Below are 26,614 nucleotides of genomic sequence, written 5' to 3'. Positions count from 1 at the left end.
CATGGCGGCTTGGTAGACAAAGGGACTGAGAAGGGCACAAAGGATAAAATACACTACACAGTTGATAAGTCTAACAACTGAAATGCTAATCGTTTGCACATGAACGCTCACTCATTCGGGAATAATTGCAATCAAAATATATATTTACGCTCAGTGTGTCGTCGTGATCTCTGTTGGAAAGTTTGTTTCTGTTGGAGAGTTTGTCCTCACTTTCTCTCTCTTACGTGGTTAGAATGGATAGTTCAGAATCCCATTCAGAAACGTTGTTATAGAATAGATGTTTCGGCGGTTGTTGGCCTTCGCATTCACGGGTACATAATTTCTCGCTGCAGACTAGTAATTAGTATCGAAGAGTAGCTCTTATTCTGTTGGATCGATAGTCTCAGAGTTTAACCACGTGCTATGGTTAAAAGATTCATCAATCTACTCAAACCTTAGCTCCCTCTGTGATGAGGTACTGGTCTGGTCTCAAACCTTAGCCCTCTTGTGGTAATTGAGGTAAGCTGGTCTGAAGGGAATTCCTCCAGGTGGGGGTCATATTCGTAACAGTAGAAAGGGGCTATCTCATGACGCCAGATCAATGCCTGATTTAGTTCAACTTTAAAGGGAATATGATTCTTTCATTAAACAGTTTAAAATCACATGACAATTTCACAAATAGTTTAATCTTTCCTCATTCATTTTATACAACAATTAGACGCAAGCCTCACAATGGAGACTCTTGAATAAACAGAGTTATGGTAATGTGGCTGTATTGTCTCTCATGAGTTTCACAAAATTGTACAAAATGGACCAGTTCGTAGCTGGATTCATCCCCAACCGTGTACACATTCTCCAAAACATGGATATTCTTCAGTTCTCAAGTTCTGTGATGTGGAAGAGGTTCCTTTGTTCTCCTTTGAAACTCTCTCTATACTCTGGCCATGAGGAGAGAAACTCCTCTAGGAATGTATGACCTGCCTAACAGAGCCTGGGTGTAGGGGAAAGAGAGAGGTGGTAAGAGAGAGAGAGTGAGATGGTGCTCACTATACCCAAAGAGGTCCATGTCATGACACTGCCAACCCCCACGTGTGAAGGTTTGTTGGTATGGAAAAAACATTGCTCTGTGTACAATGCAGAAGCTTAATCCGCTGCCCTGCCATGACGCAGATGTCTTGTCAGGTGAGTGCCCTCGCTCTCAAGCTGCCCCAGAATGTCCAGCTGCCCTGTTTTTTCATGGTTACGACATGCCTGCTTCCGTCTTCAGCCTTTCATACCTCCATCTGACATGCCTGTTTTCTTCCTGTCTTTCATACCTCCATCTGACATGCCTGTTTTCTTCCTGTCTTTCATACCTCCATCTGACATGCCTGTTTTCTTCCTGTCTTTCATACCTCCATCTGACATGCCTGTTTTCTTCCTCAGTCTTTCATACCTCCATCTGACATGCCTGTTTTCTTCCTCAGTCTTTCATACCTCCATCTGACATGCCTGTTTTCTTCCTGTCTTTCATACCTCCATCTGACATGCCTGTTTTCTTCCTGTCTTTCATACCTCCATCTGACATGCCTGTTTTCTTCCTCAGTCTTTCATACCTCCATCTGACATGCCTGTTTTCTTCCTCAGCATTTCATAACTGTAATTGGCAGCTGCAGCCTGTGCTGTACAGGCAGATGGAGCAGAAGCTTCTTAATCAATTTTAAGTGCGTCCCATCTGACCTTGGTAATGACCAAATGTGACCGGCAGGGAAAATTATTTTGACACCCCTGGGATACACTGTCTTAAGCTATTTTCTGAGATTGTGTAAAATTGTGTTTTTCTCACTATAAGAAAACTAAAACAAACATTAGCTTAAAAGACAATCACATAATTATTGAACACTTTTATTCAAAAAAAAAACATTGGACAACAACTTCTGAGGGACTAGTCTTCACAGTAAATGTACTCTACGTGGATACAAAATTGTGTGCAGTATATTGTATATTATAGTACAAGAGGACAAGTTTTACAAACTAGGTTTGAACTTGCAGCCCATCAGTTAGATGTCTGTGAGGAACAAGTCGGAAATGACACAGTGTCCTGCTGTGTGTATGATTCTACTTGATCACTGTGCTTTCCTTGCCATAGACTGAACTTCCTAGTGTGAAGAGGGATCCCAGCGCTAGAGACAGAATTCATAGCACTTGACATCTTTTTCTTGACAATTGCTGTTCTTGCTGTGAACAGAATGAAAATCTGCAAGCCCTGTGGAGCGAAAGCAAAAACACAGACATTATAAAGTATTTTCAGGAACACACAAATACAAACAAAAGGTAGCGTTTCCAATAAAGACCAGCTCAATATATTTATGTTTACTAGGTGTCTAATTGTCAAATCATGTCTGGATTCTGTGGTACAATAGTATTTATAGTTTACATTTTAGTCATTTAGCAGACGCTCTTATCCAGAGTGACTTACAGTAGTGAGTGCATACATTTACTACCTGAGTGGTGGTGAGTACACAGAAGGAGATGTTGAGTATGGTGTACATGGTCTGGTTCTGTGTAATGAGCAACAGATAGCCCAGGATCCAGGAGAGACCGAGCACCACAGCCAGAGAGAAGCTACTGAGGAACTTCTTCTTCATCGATGTGTGTCTTGTACTGGGAAGAATAACCAACATAATTAGATTGCTGTAATAGACTGCTGTAATGCTGTTGTAAAAGAACATTTGGCTTCCAATGGGTGAGTGGGTTAAAGCATGGTGCTCATTACAATTTGATGATTTGCTTACTAATGACAATTAATAATAATAAAATAATAAATTGTATTTATAACAAGCTTTTCATTGAAAGACAATTAACAAGCTCGTTAGTAGGCATTTCAAATCAAGACTGATCTTTATGACTACAACGTTCTACTTTGTGTCCCCAAAATGCCCCCATTAATGTTACCTGGTTAAATGTGGGTTGGTCTTGCATGTTGTAACTGCAAAATATATCAACATCACCGTGTTGAAGATAAGCATGAACGCCACAGGTATCAGGAACCCCCAAAACATTGGCAGCTTGAAGTCAAAGTTCCCCTTTGGATCGAGGGCAGCAAGCCAGCAACTGAGAGGTCAAATGAATGAGTGGGACAATGTGACAGACAAAACAGGCAGTGATTTGAATAACGTGGTATAAAGTAAACATGGTGGGTGGCATAAGTAAACAAGAAACCTTTCAACACAATGGATCGTTCTTTTAGTTTTTTATAACTTTTAAAATTGGTCTTTACCATCGTTAAAAGCATGTAATACAATCATTGATAGGGAAAAGCTTTTACAGTATTAGTTATGATAGTACAGTTCACATGAGAGATAGATCACCTCAAACTCGTGGCTTCAGCCAATCACTGTCACCATGCACCCTACACTCTGCCAATGCTCTGACCATGCATCCTGTGATTGGTCAGATGCTCCTAGCTAGCCCAACACTGGCCCGTCAGGTCCATTGCATGCTCTCTCAAGTGTGTCAGTATTAGCTGGGCCTGAACTGTGTTGTTTCCAGGGTCAGAGCGTGGGTAAACATACGTGTATGGGATGCGTGATTACAAAAATCATCCCCATGTGCATCTTCTCCTGTGTGTGAATAAAGTTCCTGTGTGGGTTAACTCTTGGATTGCCTTAATCCTCTCTAACCGGGGGCGGTGTCAGTGGGTCATAGACTGGTAAATACGTTGAGCCGGGTCACTCTCAGTACAGTATAGAGAAGTAGTATAGTACAATTCAGTACAGTAGTAGTATAGTACAGTATTGACTCACAATTCCTCCTGCCTGTAACCCAGTGGATCATCCACTCTGTAACTAATTCCTAAGGTGAGGGCCACCACAACCGCAGGCAGTCCTAAAGGACAGAGAATGATGTTGTTATTTCCTGGTAGATTTGCATGCAGCCATATACAGAGTATTCTGAAAAGCATTCATACCCCTTGACTTTTTCCACATTTTATTACGTTACAGCCTTATTCTGAAATGGATTAAACAAATGTTTTCCTCATCACTCTACACACAGTACCCCATAATGACAAAGTGAAAACAGGTTGAGAAATTGTTGCAAATTTATTGAAAACAAAAAACAGAAATACCTTATACCTTAGCAAAATCCAAGCCATGAGGTCAAAATAATTGTCCGTAGCGTTCCGAGACAGGATTGTGTCGAGGCACAGCTCTTGGGAAGGGTACAAAAACAATGCTGCAGCATTGAATGTCCAAGAACAGTGGCCTCCATCATTCTTAAACGGAATAAGTTCGGAGCCACCAAGACTCTTCCTAGAGCTGGCCTCCTGGCCAAATCGAGCAATCGGTGGAGAAGGGCCTTGGTCAGGGAGGTGACCAAGAACCCGATGGTCACTCTGACAGAGCTCCAGAGTTCCTCTTTGGACATGGGAGAACCTTCTAGAAGGACAACGGTCTCTGCAGCACTCCACCAATCAGGCCTTTATAGTTGAGTGGCCAGACGTAAGTCACTCTTCAGTAAAAGGCACATTACAGCCCGCTTGGAGTGTGCCAAAATGAAACCAAGATTGAACTATTTGGCCTGAATGCCAAGTGTCACGTCTGGAGGAAACCTGGCACAATCTCTACGGTGAATCATGGTGGTGGCAGCATCATGCTGTGGAGATGGGAGACTAGTCAGTAACAAGGGAAAGAGGAACAGAGATGAAAACCTGCTCCAGAGTGCTCAGGACCTCAGACTGGGGCAAAGGTTCACCTTCCAACAGGACAACAACCCTAAGCACAGGAGTGGCTTGGGAACAATCTCTGAATGTCCTTGAGTAGCCCAGCCGGACTTTGAGGATTAACTTGGATGAGCTCCGTTTAAGACTATAGTACCAACGAGACATTAAAAACGGTATTATCTTATGTTTCACCGAGTCGTGGCTGAACGACCTGGATAATATACAGTTGGCTGGTTTTCCCGTGCATCGGCAAGACAGAACAGCTGTCTCCAGTAAGACAAGGGTGGTGGTCTGTGTCTATTTGTCAATAACAGCTGGTGTGCGAAATCAAATATTAAGGAAGTCTTGAGGTTTTGCTCACCTGACATTGAGTATCTCATGATAAGCTGTAGACCACACTATTTACCTAGAGAGTTTATCTATACTTCTCGTAGCTGTCTATTTACCACCACAAACCGATGCTGGCACTAAGACCGCGCTCAACGAGCTGTATAAAGCCATAAGCAAACAATAAATTGCGCTCCTAGTGGCCAGAGACCTTAATGCAGGGAAATTTCAATCCGTTTACCTATTTTCTACCAGCATGTTACATGTGCAACCAGAGGAAAAAAAAAAAAAAAAACTCTAGACCACATTTACTCCACACACACAGAGGTGCGTACAAAGCTCTCCCTCACCCTCCATTTGGCAAATCTGACCATAATTCTATTCTCCTGATTCCTGCTTACAAGCATAAACTAAAGCAGTAAGTACCAGTGACTCGCTCAATACGGAAGTGGTCAGACGAGCTACAGGACTGTTTTGCTAGCACAGACTAATACGTTACGGGATTCATCCGATGGCATTGAGGAGTACACCACATCAGTCACCAGCTTTATCAATAAGTGCATCGATGACGTTGTCCCCACAGTGACCATATGTACATACCCCAACCAGAAGCCATGGATTACAGGCAACATCCTCACTGAGCTAAAGGCTAGAGCTTCCGCTTTCAAGGAACGGGACTCTAACCAGGACGTAAGAAATCCCGCTATAACCTCAGACAAACCATCAAACAGGCAAAGAGTAAATACAGGGCTAAGATTGAATCCTGCTACATCAGCTTCGACGCTTGTCGGATGTGGCAGGGCTTGCAAACTATTACGGAATACAAAAGGAAGCCCAGCCAGGAGCTGCCCAGTGACAGATGTATTACCAGGACGTATACTCCAAGCATGCGCTGACCAACTGGCAAGTGCCTTCACTGACATTTTCAACCTGTGTAAATCTGATAATTTTTTTATTTTTAATAAATATTCAAAAAAATTGAAAAACCTGTTTTTGCTTTGTCATTATGGGGTAGTGTGTGTAGATTGATGAGGGGGGAAAAAACTATTGAATCCATTTTAGAATAAGGCTGTAACGTAACAAAATGTTGAAAGGTCAAGGGGTCTGAATACTTTCCGAATGCACTGTACAGAGTAATATACTACACATACATCATCTAAAGACATAACATCACTATACAAGTAGCTTTTAAGTTATAGTTCAGGCTTATTAGAGCCTGAAAATATCACCTAGCATTAGTTTTGGTTCAAGGAGCCCAGGGCTAATGCCAGCCAAAGCTTCTGAAACAACAAAATAATGTATTTTTCTCCATGCTGTCCTACCCCATCCGATGGCCACGGTACAGGCTGTGAACTGCGACGGGCTGGTGGCCAGGCTGTTTCTGATCATCAGGAAGACATGTGTGGCGTACAGCGTGTTCCAGGTGAACGTCCCCAACAGGAAGTACTGCAGCAGGACTGCCACTGCAGTACAGGGCCCTCTGTCCTGCTCTGTGTGTGTGTCGGACAGGGGGAGAATGTTGTCCTTCTGTATTTCAGGTTTGCCCAGCTGTTTATGAGGGTTGTCCACTCCCAACATGAAGAGGAGGGTGAAGATCAGGAGACACACGCAGACGCTCACTAAGAGGACTGTTGGGTTGGTTTTGCGTGATTTCCTGGGGATGGGTGATAGACAACAATATGTTAGGGAAGTTAGATGTGTAGCTGTGGATGTGTTTCTTCATTAATAGTGGGTTTCATATTGGTTTCACCTATCAAGTCCTGTTGGATCAGACAAAAGGCTTCTTTACACTATTGAGAAGCACTGAATATTTTGAATTGGTTCTGGAACCCTGTAGGATCTTACCTGGTTGCGATCTGGAATGTTATTGTTAAACTCAACCCTATGATGGACATGGAGCATCCCAATATGGTGATCCAGTTTAGCGCTTCAGCGTATTTAAAATCCCTCCTGAACGACTGTAGAAAAAAAAAAAAAAAAAAGACATTTCAACACTAACTTTCTGTCACAGTCATACTGTATAAAATCATCCCCCTCGTGTCTGGATATGCTGCAATAAACCACAGGTGAGCGGTTCCCAAAATAGGGGTCACGACGCCATGTGGGGTCACCTGATATGAAAATGGGATCGCAGGAGAGTTTCCAAAATCCTGCTAAACATTTAAATAATAATAAAACTAATTTGTATAAAATATTATATTGTCTTTGTATCTCAAAATCATTGTAATGTGGTTAACCTTAAAAAAACGAAATGAAAATTATTAAAATATTGCACTTAAATCATTCCCACTTAAGGTGACCACATTTAAAATACAAAAATGCGGTACAACAGAAGGATTTGCGGGGCAGTGTAACCTACCCTGTACCTAACTTCAAAATAGGCCAATGCATCGTCGCTGTCAATTTTCAATTTTTTTGGCTGAAACAATTTTTTTGGTCTGTACTACAAACAGCTATATCAGTCTGCTAATACAGGACTAGTAAAGGCCCAATGCACTACTTTTGTGAAAATATGAATTAATATTATTTTGTATTTCTGATTTTTCAGGGGGTGCAGCACTCTCATCACCCTAATTCCCACGGCTATGCTTATATCGTTCAGTCTAATATGGCTATTTACTTACTTTTATAGCTCTTCATCAGAAGCATGTTTTCTGTAAGTAGTTAGGAGGCCTGACGATCCTCTCCAAGTTTAGCAGGAATTTAGGCTGAAAGGATTTGAGAAATAATTTGTTGACGAAAGGCCTATGACATAGGCCTATGTCTTGTGCTGCAAAAATATCAGATATCAATAACGATAGTCTCAATAGTCTCAATGTCAACAGTGAAAAAGTGACTCCAGGATCCTGGCCTTCTAGGCAGAGTTGCAAAGAAAAAGCCGTATCTCTGTCCATTGTGTGTTCTTTTGCCAATCTTAATCTTTTCTTTTTATTGGCCAGTCTGAGATATGGCCTTCTCTTTGCAGCATCCCGGAGTCACCTCTTCACTGTTGATATTGAGACTGGTGTTTTGAGGGTACTATTTAATGAAGCTGCCAGTTGAGGACTTGTGAGGCGTCTGTTTCTCAAACTAGACACTAATGTACTTGTCCTCTTGCTCAGTTGTGCACAGGGGCTTCCCACTCCTCTTTCTATTCTGGTTAGATCCAGTTTGCGCTGTTCTGTGAAGGGGTAGTACACAGCGTTGTACGAGATCTTCAGTTTCTTGGCAATTTCTCGCATGGAATAGCCTTCATTTCTCAGAACAAGAATAGACTGACGAGTTTCAGAAGAAAGTTCTTTGTTTCAGGCCATTTTGACCATGTAATCGAACCCACAAATGCTGATGCTCCAGATACTCAATTAGTCTAAAGAAGGCCAGTTTTATTGCTGAAGGCCAGTTTTATTGCTGAATTTAATCAATCAGCACAACAGTTTTCAGCTGTGCTAACAATTGCAAAGGGATTTGCTGATAATGGGCCTGTATGCCTATGATCAATTTGATGATATATTAATTGACAAAAAAAAGTGATTTTCTTTAAAAAACAAGGACATTTGTAAGTGACCCCAAACATTTGAATGGTAGTGTATATTCGTTCATAAGCGCAACGTGACTGCAAGAGACAGGTTGGAATGCCTGACAAATACTGGACAAATCAATTTTTTCGGCAAAAATTGGTAGTGTTTTAACTTCTTGATAAAATGCGGGACATGACCGTTTGGTTGCGGAGTAAAGGGCCAAAATTCAGGATTGTCCGAATAAAATCCCGGGACTTGCGGTCACCCTATTCTCAGGTGAATGGCAAGGCCCACTACTGCATGAAACCACACACTAGTTCAGAGATATTACCGCCACAATCGATATGGTGAACACAAGGTATGTGGAGGCCGAGGCACAGAAACTCCCATTAATACCTTTGTCAGATAACACAGTAAAACACAGTAAAAATACGAATTCATTGGCCTACCGAGTGGAGCAGCGGTTTAAAGCACTGCATCGCATCACTACAGACCCGGGTTCGATCCCAGGCTGTGTTGCAGCCGCCAGAGACAGGAGACCCATGAGGCGGCGCACAATTGGCTCAGCGTCGTCTGTGTGTTAGGGGAGGGTTTGGCTGGCTGGGATGTTCTTGTCCCATCGTGCTCTAGCGACTCCTTGTGGTGGGCCGGGCGCACGCACACTGACTTCAGTCGCCAGCTGTACAGTGTTTCCTCCGACACATTGGTGCGGCTGGCTTCGGGTTAAGCGAGCAGTGTGTCAAGAAGCAGTAAGCAGTGCGGCTTGACAGGGTTGCGTTTCGAAGGACGCATGGCTCTTGACCTTCCCCTCTCCCGAGTCCGTATGGAAGTTGCAGCGATGGGACAAGACAGTAACTACCAATTAGGGAGAAAAAGGGGTAAAAAGTACACAAAATAATAAAAATCAAACTAAGCATTTATGCTATAGCTAGCAATCAATAGGAAACTGACTGAACCTCTCAAACTCCCCAGCTTTCCAAATGGATGTTAGCTGTGAGGGCCAAGATACCCGTTCATTAACTTTTTTTGTTCGCTACATGCCGGGGGATGTTATTCATGAAGACAAATTGTTCTCTCATAATTCTTGAGTATGAAACTGCACAAAGGACGCGCTGCGTGACTATATTGACAAAAACAGAATCCATGGGATCGAATAGCGTGCAAAAAAAACAAACTTTGTTGACTTTCAATGTAATGAAAAGAAAATACGTCTCGTTGCCTATGTAAATGACATATTAGGGAAACTGAACGAACTGAACGCAAGCATGCAGGGGAAATACAAAAACATTCTACAGATGAGTGACCGATTCAGTGGATTCAGAGAAAATATTTCTTATTGGAGAGAAATCTGTTTGACTGTGATCCTGCCTCAGTTGACATGCCGGTAAGTGAAATCGAAATCAGATTGTGCCGTCATATGACCGAATGCTGCAGATAAAGCATTTTGGTTCCTGACCCAAAGTGAATAAATACCCTGCCGTCTCCCTCTGAGCATTAAAACTCATGGTACCCCTTGACAGATCATATCTGTGTGAGGCTGGATTTAGTGTACTAGTCTGCATTAAAACCAAATATCGATCCAGGTTGGAAGTGACAGCAGAGATGAGGTGCCCATTGTCAACCACACCCCCTGACTTTGAGAACCTCCGACGTGACATGCATCATGTCTCCTATCTCAATAGTGGTGGTGAGATAGTAGCAAATTGGTCTGACATAATGTCTCCTGACTATCATAGTCCCACATTAAAATGATGTGATGGTGAGTTGAGAAGACAATCAGAAATACTGTTAGAATGTTTTGCAACTGACTGCCATCTTAATTACTACAAAAAAATTCACATGGTTGGGGTCGAGAATTGTCAGATATCAAAATAGGGTCATGGGCCAAAAAAGTTTGGGAGCCCCTCCATAGGTCAGAGTGTGGTCAGTAAAAGGGAGATGAAGGCAGCTAGCTACTCACCATAAGCACAGCGAAGTTAGTGGTGTGGTTACAGAAACATCGCAGGCCGTCTTCTGAGTGGTTGACTTTGGAGCAGCCATAGGTGCTCCAGTCTTTCAACATGTAGTTCCATGACACGCAGGCAAAGTCATAGAGGGAGGCGTTGGGAACAGCCTGAGAAGTGAAAACAGAAACAAACTCACTGTAAATCCTTCAGCAAAAAAACATGCATTCACAGTATGCAAGTAAATTATGAAGCATAACAGGTCATTAAGTACATGTGGGATTGAAGTAGTTACAATTATAGATCATATTATATACCCAATACAAAATATGCTTCCTTGTGGCGCATAAGCGTCAATGGATAACTTAGATCAGGAGTGTCAAACTTATTCCATGCAGGGCCTAGTGTCTGCTGGTTTTAGTTTTTTCCTTTCAATTAAGACAATCCGATGAGGGGAGTTCCTTACTAGTCAGTGACCTTAATTATCAATCACATACATGGGAGGAACAAAAACCCACAGTCACTCGACCCTCCGTGGAATGAGTTTGACACGTGACTTAGATAATGAATAACTTCCCAACACGTTTCCCAGAGAATTTGGACCACTGTGTTTATTGAGTCCAAGAGAAATCTTACTGTGGGCTTGAAGAGCATCTCAACATGTAACCCAGACACTTGTCCCAGGTTAGCAGAGATGACCGTTCTGCTGGTCCCTGAAGAAGCACTGAAAGCCCTGGACCTGAAGAACCGGTCGTTTTGGTAGAGCACAAAACCAATGGAGTGGTTTGTGTTGTTACTATGCGAAACTGAGTGGAGTGAAATTGAAAGAGAGGGGAGAGGGAGAGAGAAGGGGTGAAGAGAAAGAGCGAGAGAAAGCGAGTGGGAACAAGGCAGTTAACCCACTGTTCCTTTTTTCCCCTTTTCGTTTAGTTTATTCATTTGAACATTTAGAAAAACAAGCACACATAAAACTTGTAAAAGCCATACATGCACATGAACAAAATCATTGTGGGTAACACACAAAGTCTGGGACTTATTTCCATTGTGGTCCTCTTGAGACAAGATGGCTAGACAAGATCGAACACAGTATGGCAGTGAAATAATACAACAGAAACAGAGAAGAAGAACATATATCTCATCATTCCAGTTACATCATAGGGGTTATTCATATGGGCACAGAAGACAAACATATTTTTACTGTATTTAAATAAATAAAAAATAGGCCGTCATTGTAAATAGGAATGTTTTCTTAACTGACTTGCCTAGATAAATAAAGGTTCAATTAAAAAATATATATGATTAAAAGGCAAAACAAAATTACAAACAACCATAAATATCATGTGACTCAACAAAATGTAAGTCTCCGCTGACCTGATTTCTGAGACCACAAAGAGCAGTTAAGCTCTCTCTGTGATATCGATTTAAGGATATTGAAGATTGAGTTTATACACTATGTTTGTATACCAACATTGACTCACCTGGTGGGAATTTCATAACAATCTGGACATCAGTAGAACCTCCTTTGTCAGTTATCAGTTCAGAGGTATTAGTGTTGACATTAATTCCGTTTGCCACAAAATTGCCAGAACTTCCTGGAGAAGGAGATTCATTTGATTTAGCAATTTAAAGCAGAACAATATAGTGTTACTTCTGCACTTGTCTGTAGAACAACAGATACAAACCTTATTGACCAACAGAGGAGAAACATATGAAAAATGAGAAGTTTTACCCAGTCTGTTTACACAGATTTAAACGATCACTTTAAATGCCAGTATGTAGGTTCACTAACAGTCCCACTCACCAGTCAGAGCAGTAAACTGGATCCCTACCGAGTCACTTAGTACTTGGACCGACTGGACTGCCAGGTTGGGCTGGACCACCAAGGACACATTATTGTGCTGGTCCAGGGAAAACATCTCCAGGGTCTCTGTGAGGCTGGGAGAGAAACACAGAAAAACATTAGTTTACATGCACCCATACAGACACGCACAGAGGCACACGTTAACACAAACTCAAAATGTATGCAGAAATACACACCACCACCCATGCACACACACACACAGTCCAGTACTTTTGGACAGCGTCTCTCTCCTGTGTACTCTCCTCACTGGCATTCAACAGCTGACTGATGGTAGTTACAGCTGCCACTGCGATGTCCTGCAACATAATCAAAACCAGGGGATGACCCTCAAGTGTTCAAATCACTGCAGTAACAACCTCACGTTTCTCTCCAGAACATGTCATAGTCACGACTTGATTTCAAAACATCTAATACCTCTGTGATATTTGCAGACTGAAGCAGTGTGTTAGCTATCTGAGCTGCTGTGGTGATGTTGTCAGCTGACAGCAGCTCTGGTTGGGAGGTCAGGATCTGAGTACTGAAGGCTAACTGTAGTAAATCACCTGGACTGCTGGAGATCTGAATAGGGAGAGAGAATAATTTATATTCTAGTATTGTTTTTCAACAGAACATTGTTTAAGTTACAGCAACATGTTGAACTGTGAGTACATTTGGATATTATAATTGCCAGTACTAACTATGTGGCTCAGTTGGTAGAGAATGGCACTTGCAACACCAGGGTTGTGGGTTCAATTCCCACAGGGGACCAGTATGAAAATGTATGCACTCACTACTGTAAGTCGCTGTGGATAAGAGCATCTGCTAAATTACTAAATAAAAAGTAATGTAAAACACAAAAAAAAAAAAACGTTCCTCATCAACTGTCAAGCAGAGTAAAGGAACAGAATACATGAGCTGAAGGTAAAAGCCAGTTGTTACTGATCTTCAAACTGTAAGATCCACTCCTCATAATGATAACTAACTGACCTGAAGAAAGCTAAATCAAGACTGGTCATGAAATCAAGATAATAAAAAAAATCTACCTATTGACGTACATTTTCTTGAATGTCACTGAGGGTAAATTCACACTGCAGCTTGTGAGGAGAACCGAACATCAGAGATCCAGTGTCATTCAAACATCTTGCTGAGGCTTCTGGTAAACCGGCTGGAGGAAACAAGACAAAAAGGTAATCAAGGGCCTCCAGAGTGGTGCAGTGGTCTAAGGCACTGCATCGCTGTGCCACTAGCGATCCTTGTTCGAGTCCAGGCTCTGTCGCAGCCAGCGCGACCGCAAGACCCATGGGGCGGCGCACAATTGGCCCAGCGTCGTTCGGGTTAGGGGAGGGTTTGCCTTGTCCCATCGCATACTGGCGGGCCGGGCGCAGTGCACGCTGTTTCCTCCGACACATTGGTGCGGCTGGCTTCCGGGTTAAGCGGGCATTGTGTCAAGAAGCAGTGCGGCTTGGCTGGGCTGTGTTTCGGAGGACGCATGGCTCTCGACCTTCGCATCTCCCGAGTCCGTACGGGAGTTGCAGCGATGGGATGAGACTAACTACCAATTGGATACCACAAAATTGGATGATAAAAAAAAAAAGGAAATAAAAAATATATAATCATGATTTGTGTTACCGAATACAACATTAATTAGGATTGTAACAAATAAATAAAAGTTTCATTTTAGGTGAATAAGAGTAACATACCACTGGTTGTCTTCTTATCACATAACTCTTCTGAATAAGCAGACCAGCCAACCGTTGTTCTTGGGAAGGAGAATCCATCCTTGATGGTTGAATTGCAGAAATTCTCTATCAAAATAAAATATATTTCAACATGGACCAAATGTGTGACTGCAAACATGAAATATACATTCTGAATGTAAGATCCAAGGAATAGTGTTGTGGATTGTGAATGTGAGATCCAGGGTCATGTACAGTCGTGGCCAAAAGTTGAGAATGCCACAAATATTAATTTTCACAAAGTCTGCTGCCTCCGTTTGTATGCTGGCAATTTGCATATACTCCAGAATGTTATGAAGAGTGATCAGATGAATTGCAATTAATTGAAAAGTCCCTTTTTGCCATGCAAATGAACTGAATCCCCAAAAAACGATTCCACTGCATTTCTGCCCTGCCACAGCAGACATCATGTCAGTGATTCTCTCGTTAACACAGGTGTGAGTGTTGACGAGGACAAGGCTGGAGATCACTCTGTCATGCTGATTGAGTTCGAATAACAGACTGGAAGCCTCAAAAGGAGGGTGGTGCTTGGAATCATTGTTCTTCCACGGTCAACCATGGTTACCTGCAAGGAAACATGGGCCGTCATCATTGCTTTGCACAAAAAGGGCTTCACAGGCAAGGATATTGCTGTCAGTAAGATTACACCTAAATCAACCATTTATCGGAGCATCAAGAACTTCCAGGAGAACGGTTCAATTGTTGTGACGAAGGCTTCAGGGCGCCCAAGAAAGTCCAGCAAGCGCCAGGACCGTCTCCTGAAGTTGATTCAGCTGCGGGATCGGGGCACCACCAGTACAGAGCTTGCTCAGAAATGGCAGCAGGCAGGTGTGAGTGCATCTGTACGCACAGCGAGGCGAAGACTTTTGGAGGATGGCCTGGTGTCAAGAAGGGCAGCAAAAAAAACACTTATTTCCAGGAAAAACATCAGGGACAGACTGATATTCTGCAAAAGGTACAGGGATTGGACTGCGGTAAAGTCATTTTCTCTGATGAATCCCCTTTCCGATTGTTTGGGGCATCCGTAAAAAAGCTTGTCCGGAGAAGACTAGGTGAGCGCTGCCATCAGTCCTATGTCATGCCAACAGTAAAGCATCCTGAGACCATTCATGTGTGGGGTTGCTTCTCAGCCTTGGGAGTGGGCTCACTCACAATTTTGCCTAAGAACACAGCCATGAATAAAGAATTGTACCAACACATCCTCCGAGAGAAACTTCTCCCAACCATCCAGGAACAGTTTGGTGACAAACAATGCCTTTTCCAGCATGATGGAGCACCTTGCCATAAGGCAAAAGTGATAACTAAGTAGCTCGGGGAACAAAACATCGATATTTTGGGTCCATGGCCAGGAAACTCCCCAGATCTTAATCCCATTGAGAACTTGTGGTCAATCCTCAAGAGGCGGGTGGACAAACAAAAATCCACAAATTCTGACAAACTGCCATCAGTCAGGATGTGGTCCAGAAGTTAATTGACAGCATGCCAGGGCGAATTGCAGAGGTCTTGAAAAAGAGGGGTCAACACTGCAAATATTGACTCTTTGCATCAACTTCATGTAATTGTCAATAAAAGCCTTTGACACTCATGAAATGCTTGTAATTATACTTCAGTATTCCATAGTAACATCTGACAAAAATATCTAAAGACACTGAATAGCAAACTTTATGAAAATGTATCTGTGTCATTCTCAAAACTTTTGGCCACGACTGTACAGTATAGTAGTGGTGTGGAGTGGAGTCAATGGTAGATCCAGGGTTAGGTATTAGAGGTCGACCGATTATAATTTTTCAACGCCGGTACCGATTATTCGAGGGCAAAAAAGCCGATACCGATTAATCAGCTGATTTTTTTTATATACACTGCTCAAAAGAATAAAGGGAACACTTAAACAACACAATGTAACTCCAAGTCAATCACACTTCTGTGAAATCAAACTGTCCACTTAGGAAGCAACACTGATTGACAATAAATTTCACATGCTGTTGAGCAAATGGAATAGACAACAGGTGGAAATTATAGGCAATAAGCAAGACACCCCCAATAAAGGAGTGGTTCTGCAGGTGGAGACCACAGATCACTTCTCAGTTCCTATGCTTCCTGGCTGATGTTTTGGTCACTTTTGAATGCTGGCGGTGCTTTCACTCTAGTGGTAGGATGAGACGGAGTCTACAACGCACACAAGTGGCTCAGGTAGTGCAGCTCATCCAGGATGGCACATCAATGCGAGCTGTGGCAAGAAGGTTTGCTGTGTCTGTCAGCGTAGTGTCCAGAGCATGGAGGCGCTACCAGGAGACAGACCAGTACATCAGGAGATGTGGAGGAGGCCGTAGGAGGGCAACAACCCAGCAGCAGGACCGCTACCTCCGCCTTTGTGCAAGGAGCAGGAGAAGCACTGCCAGAGCCCTGCAAAATGACCTCCAGCAGGCCACAAATGTGCATGTGTCTGCTCAAACGGTCAGAAACAGACTCCATGAGGGTGGTATGAGGGCCCGACGTCCACAGGTGGGGGTTGTGCTTACAGCCCAACACCGTGCAGGACGTTTGGCATTTGCCAGAGAACACCAAGATTGGCAAATTCGCCACTGGCGCCCTGTGCTCTTCACAGATGAAAGCAGGTTCACACTGAGCACGTGACAGACGTGACAGTCTGGAGACGCCGTGGAGAACGTTCTGCTGCCTGCAACATCCTCCAGCATGACCGGTTTGGCGGTGGGTCAGTCATGGTGTGGGGTGGCATTTCTTTGGGGGGCCGCACAGCCCTCCATGTGCTCGCCAGAGGTAGCCTGACTGCCATTAGGTACCGAGATGAGATCCTCAGACCCCTTGTGAGACCATATGCTGGTGCAATTGGCCCTGGGTTCCTCCTAATGCAAGACAATGCTAGACCTCATGTGGCTGGAGTGTGTCAGCAGTTCCTGCAAGAGGAAGGCATTGATGCTATGGACTGGCCCACCCGTTCCCCAGACCTGAATCCAATTGAGCACATCTGGGACATCATGTCTCGCTCCATCCACCAACGCCACGTTGCACCACAGACTGTCCAGGAGTTGGCGGATGTTTTAGTCCAGGTCTGGGAGGAGATCCCTCAGAACATCCGCCACCTCATCAGGAGCATGCCCAGGCGTTGTAGGGAGGTCATACAGGCACGTGGAGGCCACACACACTACTGAGCCTCATTTGGACTTGTTTTAAGGACATTACATCAAAGTTGGATCAGCCTGTAGTGTGGTTTTCCACTTTAATTTTGAGTGTGACTCCAAATCCAGACCTCCATGGGTTGATAAATTGGACTTCCATTGATTATTTTTGTGTGATTTTGTTGTCAGCACATTCAACTATGTAAAGAAAAAAGTATTTAATAAGATTATTTCATTCATTCAGATCTAGGATGTGTTATTTTAGTGTTCCCTTTATTTTTTTAGCAGTATATATAAATAAAATAATGACAATTTCAACAATACTGAATGAACACTTATTTTAAGTTAATATAATACATCAATAAAATCTATTTAGTCTCAAATAAATAATGAACGTGTTCAATTTAGTTTAAATAATGCAAAAACAGTGTTGGAAAAGAAAGTAAAAGTGCAAAATTTGCCATGTAAAAAAGCTAACGTTTAAGTTCCTTGCTCAGAACATGAGTCTTCAATATTCCCAGGTAAGAAGTTTTAGGTTGTAGTTATTATAGGAATATTTCTCTCTATACCATTTGTATTTCATATACCTTTGACTATTGGATGTTTTTATAGGCACTATAGTATTGCCAGCCTAATCTCGGGAGTTGATAGGCTAGAAGTCATAAACAGTGCAATGCTTGAAGCACAGCGAAGAGCTGCTGGCAAATGCAGGAAAGTGCTGTTTGAATGAATGCTAACGAGCCTGCTGCTGCCTACCACCGCCCAGTCAGACTGCTCTATCAAATATCAAATCATAGACTTAATTATAATATAATTAACACAGAAATACGAGCCTTTGGTCATTAATATGGTCAAATCCGGAAACTATCATTTCGAAAACAAAACATTTATTCTTTCAGTGAAATACGGAACGTTCCATATTTTATCTAACGGGTGGCATCCCTAAGTCTAAATATTCCTGTTACATTGTACAACCTTCAATGTTATGTAGTAATTATGTACAATTCTGGCAAATGAATTACGGTCTTTGTTAGGAAGAAATGGTCTTCATACAGTTCGCAACGAGCCAGGCAGCCCAAACTGCTGCATATACCCTGACTCTGCTTGCACAGAACGCAAGAGAAGTGACAAAATTTCCCTAGTTAAAAGAAATTCATGTTAGCAAGCAATATTAACTAAATATGCAGGTTTAAAAATATATACTAGTGTATTGATTCTAAGAAAGGCATTGATGTTTATGGTTAGGTACACATTGGTGCAACGACAGTGCTTTTTTCACAAATGCGCTTGCTAAATCATCACCCGTTTGGCGAAGTAGGCTGTGATTCAATGCTAAATTAACAGGCACCTCATCGATTATATGCAACGTAGGGCAAGCTAGATAAACTAGTAATATCATCAACCATGGGTAGTTAACTAGTGATTATGTTAAGATTGATAGTTTTTTATAAGATAAGTTTAATGCTAGCTAGCAACTTACCTTGACTCCTTGCTGCATTCGCGTAACAGGTAGTCAGCCTGCCACGCAGTCTCCTCGTGGAATGCAATGTAATCGGCCATAATCGGTGTCCAAAAATGCTGATTACCGATTGTTATGAAAACTTGAAATCTGCCCGAATTAATCGGCCATTCCGATAAATTGGTAGACCTCTATTAGGTATAGTAGTGTAGTATTATGGAGTGAAGTCGGAATGGTAGATCCAGGGTTAGGTATAGTAGTGTAGTATTATGGAGTGGAGTCTGAATGGTAGATCCAAGATTAGCTATAGTAGTGTAGTATTGTGGAGGAGTCTGAATGGTAGATCCAAGATTAGCTATAGTAGTGTAGTATTGTGGAGGAGTCTGAATGGTAGATCCAGGGTTAGGTATAGTAGTGTAGTATTGTGGAGGAGTCTGAATGGTAGATCCAGGGTTAGGTATAGTAGTGTAGTATTGTGGAGGAGTCTGAATGGTAGATCCAAGATTAGCTATAGTAGTGTAGTATTGTGGAAGAGTCTGAATGGTAGATCCAGGGTTAGGTATAGTAGTGTAGTATTGTGGAGGAGTCTGAATGGTAGATCCAGGGTTAGGTATAGTAGTGTAGTATTGTGGAGGAGTCTGAATGGTAGATCCAGGGTTAGGTATAGTGGTGTAGTATTGTGGAGGAGTCTGAATGGTAGATCCAGGGTTAGGTATAGTGGTGTAGTATTGTGGAGGAGTCTGAATGGTAGATCCAGGGTTAGGTATAGTGGTGTAGTATTGTGGAGGAGTCGGAATGGTAGATCCAGGGTTAGGTATAGTGTAAGTGTGTGGATGTACCCTCTGAACAGGTCTCTCCGGTCCACTCATCAGGACAGATACAGACTCCACTCTGCAGCTCACCACCGTTGATACAGTCCAGAGAGGTTGTGGTGGGAGAGGGGAGACTGATACTGGTGATAGAGGTAGGGTAACCAGTAGTATTTAGGTAACCAGTAGTTGGAGTGTCAGTAGTTGGAGGTTCAGGGGTTAAAGGGTCATCAGTAGTTGGGGTAGTTATGTCAATGGTGGTTGGAATGGCAGAGGATGTGGTGAGATCCCCCTGTGGAAAAGAGACTTTAAAAAAGATAATTAACTCAGTAAACCACATAAACAAGGATACATAGTGTCAGTTTCTATAATCATAGGAGATGATCCATGCTGTTCCAGTTTCATTGTGTCTGCATCAGTGTAGAAATCTTTTCTACTGTACTTTATGAGAGAAATCTTTATCACTGCCAATAAACAGTTGACAGCAAAGGCTACTCTGTTATCAACTGAATATAAGACCTGACAGTAGTCAATTTACAATCAAGTGTCTGCATAAAAAAAACAAAAAAACATCTGAAACAATGTCTTCATAGACACTAATACAGTTGAAGTCGGAAGTTTACATATACTTAGGTTGGAGTCATTATAAAACTCGTTTTTCAACCACTCCACAAATTTTTTGTTAACAAACTATAGTTTTGGCAAGTCGGTTAGGACATCTACTTTGTGCATGACACAAGTAATTTTTCCAACAATTGTTTACAGACAGATTATTTCGCTGTATCACAATTCCAGTGGGTCAGATGTTTACATACACTAAGTTGACTGAGCCTTTAAACAGCTTGGAAAATTCCAGAAAATTATGTCATGGCTTTAGAAGCTTCTGATAGGCTAAATTAGATAATTTTAGTTAATTTGGAGGGGTTTTCTGTGGCTGTATTTCAAGGCCTACCTTCAAACGCAGTGCCTCTTTGCTTGACATCATGGGAAAATCAAAATAAATCAGCCAAGACCTCAGAAAGAAAATTGTAGACTACAAGTCTGGTTCATCCTTGGGAGCAATTTCCAAACGCATGAAGGTACAACGTTCATCTGTACAAACAATAGTACGCAAGTACAAACACCATGGAACCACTCAGCCGTCATACCGCTCAGGAAGGATACGGTGCAAAAAGTGCAAATCAATCCCAGAACAACAGCAAAGGACCTTGTGAAGATCCTGGAGGAAACAGGTACAAAAGTATGTATATCCACAGTAAAACGAGTCCTATAATCAACATAACCTGAAAGGCAGCTCAGCAAGGAAGAAGCCACTGCTCCAAAACCGCCATAAAAAAGCCAGACTACGGTTTGCAACTGCACATGGTGACAAAGATTGTACTTTTTGGAGAAATGTTCTCTGGTCTGATGAAACAAAAATAGACCTGTTTGGCCATAATGACCATCGTTACGTTTGGAGGAAAAAGGGGGAGGCTTGCAAGCCGAAGAACAACATCCCAACCGTGAAGCACGGGGGTGGCAGCATCATGTTGTGGGGGTACTTTGCTGCAGGAGGGACTGGCACACTTCACAAAATAGATGGCATCATGAGGCAGGAAAATTATGTGGATATATTGAAGCAACATCAAGACATCAGTCAGGAAGTTAAAGCTTGGTCGCAAATGGGTCTTCCAAATGGACAATGACCCCAACTATACTTCCAAAGTTGTGGCAAAATGGCTTAAGGACAACAAAGTCAAGGTATTGGAGTGGCCATCACATAGTCCTGACCTCAATCCCATAGAAAATTTGTGGGCAGAACTGAAAAGGCGTGTGCGAGCAAGGAGGCCTACAAACCTGACTCAGTTACACCAGCTCTGTCAGGAGCAATTGGCCAAAATTCACCTAACTTATTGTGGGAAGCTTGTGGAAGGCTACCCCAAACGTTTGACCAAAAGTTAACCTGTTAGGGCTAGGGGGCAGTATTTACACGGCCGGATAAAAAACATACCCGATTTAATCTGGTTACTACTCCTACCCAGTAACTAGAATATGCATATAATTATTGGCTTTGGATAGAAAACACCCTAAAGTTTCTAAAACTGTTTGAATGGTGTCTGTGAGTATAACAGAACTCATATGGCAGGCAAAAACCTGAGAAGATTCCTTACAGGAAGTGCCCTCTCTGACAAGATCTTGTTCTTCTTGTCTGTTTATTGAAGACTGAGGATCTTTGCTGTAACGTGACACTTCCTACGGCTCCCATAGGCTCTCAGAAACCGGGAAAAAGCTGAATGATATCGAGGCAGCCCCAGGCTGAAACACATTTGCGCTTTTGGCAAGTGGCCGATAAGAGGATAATGGGCTTATGCGCGTGCACGAGTCGACCCCGTGCTTTATTTTCTTTCGTCTATTTACCTAAACGCAGATTCCCGGTCGGAATATTATCGCTTTTTACGAGAAAAATGGCATAAAAATTTATTTTAAACAGCGGTTGACATGCTTCGAAGTACGGTAATGGAATATTTAGAATTTTTTTGTCACGAAATGCGCCGTGCTCGTAACCCTTATTTACCCTTTCGGATAGTGTCTTGAACGCACGAACAAAACGCCGCTCTTTGGATATAACAATGGATTATTTGGGACCAAACCAACATTTGTTATTGAAGTAGAAGTCCTGGGAGTGCATTCTGACGAAGAACACCAAAGCTAATCAAACTTATCTAATAGTAAATCGGAGTTTGGTGAGTGCTAAACTTGCTGGGTGTCTAAATAGCTAGCCCATCTACTTAGAATATTGCAAAATGTGCTTTCACCAAAAAGCTATTTTAAAATCGGACATATCGAGTGCATAGAGGAGTTCTGTATCTATAATTCTTAAAATAATTGTTATGCTTTTTGTGAACGTTTATCGTGAGTAATTTAGTAAATTGTTAGTAAATTCGCCGGAAGTTTGCGGGGGGTATGCTAGTTCTGAACGTCACATGCTAATGTAAAAAGCTGGTTTTTGATATAATTATGAACTTGATTGAACAAAACATGCATGTATTGTATAACATAATGTCCTAGGTGTGTCATCTGATGAAGATCATCAAAGGTTAGTGCTGCATTTAGCTGTCTTCTGGGTTTTTGTGACATTATATGCTATATGAAAATTATATGAAAACCTGAAATCGGCCCTAATTAAATCGGCCATTCCGATTAATCGGTCGACTAGAATGTGATGAAAGAAAGAAATCACTATTATTCCGACATTTCACATTCTTAAAATAAAGTGGTGATCCTAACTGACCGAAAACAGGGAATTTTTACTAGGATTAAGTGTCAGGAATTATGAAAAACTGAGTTTAAATGTATTTGGCTAAGGTGTATGTAAACTTCTGACTTCAACTGTACATCCTTCACAAGAAAAGGATATAACATAAATCTTTTTTTTTTTTTCTACTGTATTATTGACTGTATGTTGTTTTACTCCATGTGTAACTCTGTGTTGTTGTATGTTGTCGAACTGCTTAGCTTTATCTTGGCCAGGTCGCAATTGTAAATGAGAACTTGTTCTCAACTTGCCTACCTGGTTAAATAAAGGTGAAATAAATAAAAATAAAAATCATTTAAGAAAAACTGAACTTCAAAATTCATAAACCAAACTGTAAAAACAGTAAGGTTATATATTGGTTATAATCAATTGATAAGTTAAATGTATCATACATCTTTGCACATCGGAAGTGAAAGCAATTTTCCGATCCAGTTCTCCATCATACAAGAAACTTAACACCAGCATCATACACTGAGTATACCAAACATTAGGAACACCCCCCCCCCCCCCAGTTTTGTCAAGTTGGCTGGATGTCCGTTGAGTGGTGGACCATTTCTGATACACACAGAAACAGTTGAGCATGAAAACCCCAGCAGCGTTGCAGTTCTTGACACAAACAGGTGCGCTTGGCACCTACTACCATACCCCGTTCAAAGGCACTTAAATCTTTTGTCTTGCTCATTCACCCTGTAAACAGCACACAAACACAGTCCATGTCTCAATTGTCTCAAGGCTTAAAAATCATTCTTTAACCCGTCTCCTCCCCTTCATCTACACTGATTGGGGTGGATTTAACAAGAGACATCAATAAGGGAATTGAGCAGGTGCTCTTAATGTTTTGTACACTCAGTGCATGTCTGAACATCTTAAATCACCCTGAATTAATCAAATATAGAGCAAGTCTTACCTGTAGCAAAGACAACCATAATCCATAGCTCCTTCATCTCTGCTGTTTACAGGCATGCAGTGTCAGCAGACTGCACATTATTAGAACATCTGTTGGTCTAATGCTGTGCTGCTCTCCATCTGTCACAGAGACTGCAGTAACGTTCAGGTACCAGTTAATGATTTAGTGTTGAAATTAAGGGGAAAGTACTGTACATTGGCTCCAACACAACCAACATTGTTAACAGGATCAGTAAAGACAAAGAAGAAAATTCTTTGAAAAGAGATCAGACATGACTGGATGAATAAATTAGATACACATGGATGGATACTGTGAGGACCAGTCAACCAATAGCATTACCCTTCTCTATGCAAAACATTCTTAGTTGCAGATGGGAAGGTACAGCACATGTTTTGGTAAACAGACCTTTTTTGCACTAGAGCAGGTGTAAAAAAAATTATGGAAGTGTCTTGGAGGTCTGGATTACAATTTGAGGACACTAGAGGGTGTACTTCTCTAGAACAGGGTTTTCCAAATTCGGTCCAGGGGTAGGAAGTGAGTTTCCTAAACTGGGTGGGGGTAGAAAATTCCACTTCAGGCCCCCAAAAGGTTAGGGCTGGCTCTGACTGCTTGTGTGGGAGCCACTTCCCTCCTGATGAGTTCAGATTTCTTTTTGTGGTCCCCACCCCTATCAAAGTTGTCCATCACTGTTCTAGTGGGAATTTCTACCATATTTATTATTCCAGTCATTTCCTTTCAAATCAGTGAACAAGTGCAAACTTGTGGAGGAAAGAGAGATAATTGGAACATATGGCTAAGACTGGAGGTAGCTAGCGTACTATCCCTTGCAGGACAGATTATGGCAGACCGCTCCATAGATCAGGATGAGATATAAAGAGGATGGGTTTCTAAAGGCAGCAGGACAGGTCAACAGTAAACCCTGAAGTCTCAGATAGACAACTCAAGTCTTAATCTGTCCAGAGGCTCCAGAGCCAGGAGATGAGATAATGAGGTGAGGGTTTACCAGGTAGATGACAGGACAGCCTATTGGCCCTAATGAAGGCTCAAAGGCTTAACTTTTTTTTGTATCGCTTTATTGAACTGTCACTTTTTTCCCTAAAATACTGAGCAAAATGTATAGCAGTTCTCTAAGAATGTACCCCTAAATGAACCTTGAATTCTTGAAATTAGACATACATCAGTGAGTGAATATGCTCAAACTTTTTTCAGAAACATCTCTATTTATCTGCACAATAATGAGGAAGACTGGTGAACAGTTTGGATGGACGTTCCACTGCCATAATAAATCACCCTTTAGAGGAAGAGTTTGGCGCCACCACATGGCAGTTGAAGGTAGACACAGAGGCTGCGTCAAAATCAAATGGAATTGTCACATGCTTCGTAATCAACAGGTTGTAGACTATCAGCAGCGGTGCCAGGGTAAAATCACTGCGGAATATCAAGCCCCCCCAACAACAACAAAAAAGCCATATTACAACCTGTCCTGTGATAATTGTGCTATAACCTGTTAATTCATAATCTTTGCGACCGTGATATATAGGTCTAAAGGCCGAGACAATAAGAAGACAAAGCGGCAGAATAAATTCAACCACACCTTTGTTTTATCACAAAACCGTATAGCTCTGTCCAATGGAAGTCCACAAAGAATATTACGTGTACAGTAACAGACAGTTACATGACCTGCAGCATGGCCAAGCAAGTTAATGTTTCGACATTTTATGACCACTAAACTACTATTGAATTAGAACCAGTGTTACCGCAAGACGCAAAGAAAACAGGAGCTGCCTCCACTATTCCAACTTAAAACATTTGATCATTAAATCACCTCTGCTTTGTCTAATACAGTCACAACAAAAAGATACCAAAAACAATTTAGTCCAATCAACGTAAGCTAAATATGATGTGGCTGTCCTGGTTCTGATTTCTGTGTGCAAGTAGAAAAACATGTTAACTTACCCTACTTGTAGAGAAACGCCAATGCCATCCTCCTCGCTTTCATGTTGAGGACACGGTCTATCACTCTGCCATACAGCAGTACACGCTTTTATTTGTTTGTTGTCCTAGGCTACCTAGCTAAAATGCTTGTTCGCTAGCCTAACTTCAATTCGAGGCAACATTAGCGAGTTAAAACATTACCCTTCTACATTTAACGTTACTGTAGCTACATATTGAACTTCCATCCTCTCAGGCCAGTGGCACAACAATGTATGAATTAATGGTTGGATCAGAATCGCCATTACGGAGGATAAATAAAACCACAAGTCAAAATCCCTATCTCCATCCATGGCTAATTTAGGAAAGGGCTTTTTTTTGCTAGCTAGCCACGGGAGGACAACAACACAATGAGAAGCAACAATTCAAGTTTATCTGTCAATGACGTATGCTCTCAATGGGACTTGATAGGAGTGACGCCAAAATCCAAGCTTGCTTTCCTTGACACTTTTTTTTGGTGAGTCAATATGGAGCCAGATAGCTGCCAAAAGGTTTAACGTACGCATCGTTAGGATAGTAAAGAAAATCCATATGTAAATTGTTAGGCTCATAAGAAATGTGTGAAGCGTAAACATGAAATTTCATCTGTGAACATATGAACACCACATTACGATTACAGACTAACATTTTAGGCTTGAACAAATCTGACATAAAATAATACCTTTCAGTTTTGCCAGTTTCATCTGAATTTATGAAATTGCTTCTTCCAATTATTGATAAACATCCACTTGTTAAGAAACTGACTGTTAGAACTGTTAAGGCTCCATGGATTGATGAGGAATGTAAAAACTGTATGGTTGAAAGGGATGGGGGAAAAGGAGTGGCTAATAAATCTGGCTGTACATCTGACTGGTTTACTTATTGCAAATTGAGAAATTATGTGACTAAACTCAACAAAAAGAAGAAGAAACTTTATTATGAAGCCAAAATCAATGATATAAAGGAATATGGAGTACTTTAAATGACATTATGGGCAGAAAGACAAATTCAT

General features: G+C 41.8%; 1 protein-coding gene across 1 annotated transcript; it reads right to left on the bottom strand.

Moving 5' to 3' along the window:
• Positions 1–1,845: 1,845 nt before the first annotated feature.
• On the bottom strand, positions 1,846–24,065 carry LOC115196357 (adhesion G-protein coupled receptor G7). Its single transcript, XM_029757122.1, has 16 exons — positions 23,632–24,065; positions 19,460–19,735; positions 13,989–14,093; positions 13,344–13,453; positions 12,724–12,867; positions 12,520–12,605; positions 12,250–12,383; positions 11,927–12,040; positions 11,085–11,254; positions 10,466–10,618; positions 6,854–6,966; positions 6,331–6,662; positions 3,765–3,846; positions 2,914–3,072; positions 2,463–2,622; positions 1,846–2,224 (listed from the first exon to the last, which is right to left on the bottom strand). The coding sequence occupies exons 1-16, from the start codon at positions 23,666–23,668 to the stop codon at positions 2,015–2,017; spliced, it is 2,385 nt and encodes a 794-aa protein (XP_029612982.1). The 5' UTR covers positions 23,669–24,065; the 3' UTR covers positions 1,846–2,014.
• Positions 24,066–26,614: the final 2,549 nt, after the last annotated feature.

This window comes from Salmo trutta, chromosome 6 (genome assembly GCF_901001165.1).
Source record: "Salmo trutta chromosome 6, fSalTru1.1, whole genome shotgun sequence".
NCBI classification, from domain to species: Eukaryota; Metazoa; Chordata; class Actinopteri; order Salmoniformes; family Salmonidae; genus Salmo; species Salmo trutta.
The sequence above is the reverse complement of the archived record's forward strand: the minus strand, read 5'-3'. Positions and strand labels throughout refer to the sequence as shown.

What these genes read in the sequence shown, in the direction of transcription:
- LOC115196357 (XM_029757122.1), bottom strand. Translation starts at nt 23,668, where the DNA reads ATGAAGGAGCTATGGATTATGGTTGTCTTTGCTACAG. An exon ending in CGGAGAGACCTGTTCAGAGG is followed by an intron (nt 14,094 to 19,459) that starts GTACATCCACAC and finishes TTATTTTGATAG; the next exon opens with AGAATTTCTGCAATTCAACC. An exon ending in TGATAAGAAGACAACCAGTG is followed by an intron (nt 13,454 to 13,988) that starts GTATGTTACTCT and finishes TGTTTCCTCCAG; the next exon opens with CCGGTTTACCAGAAGCCTCA.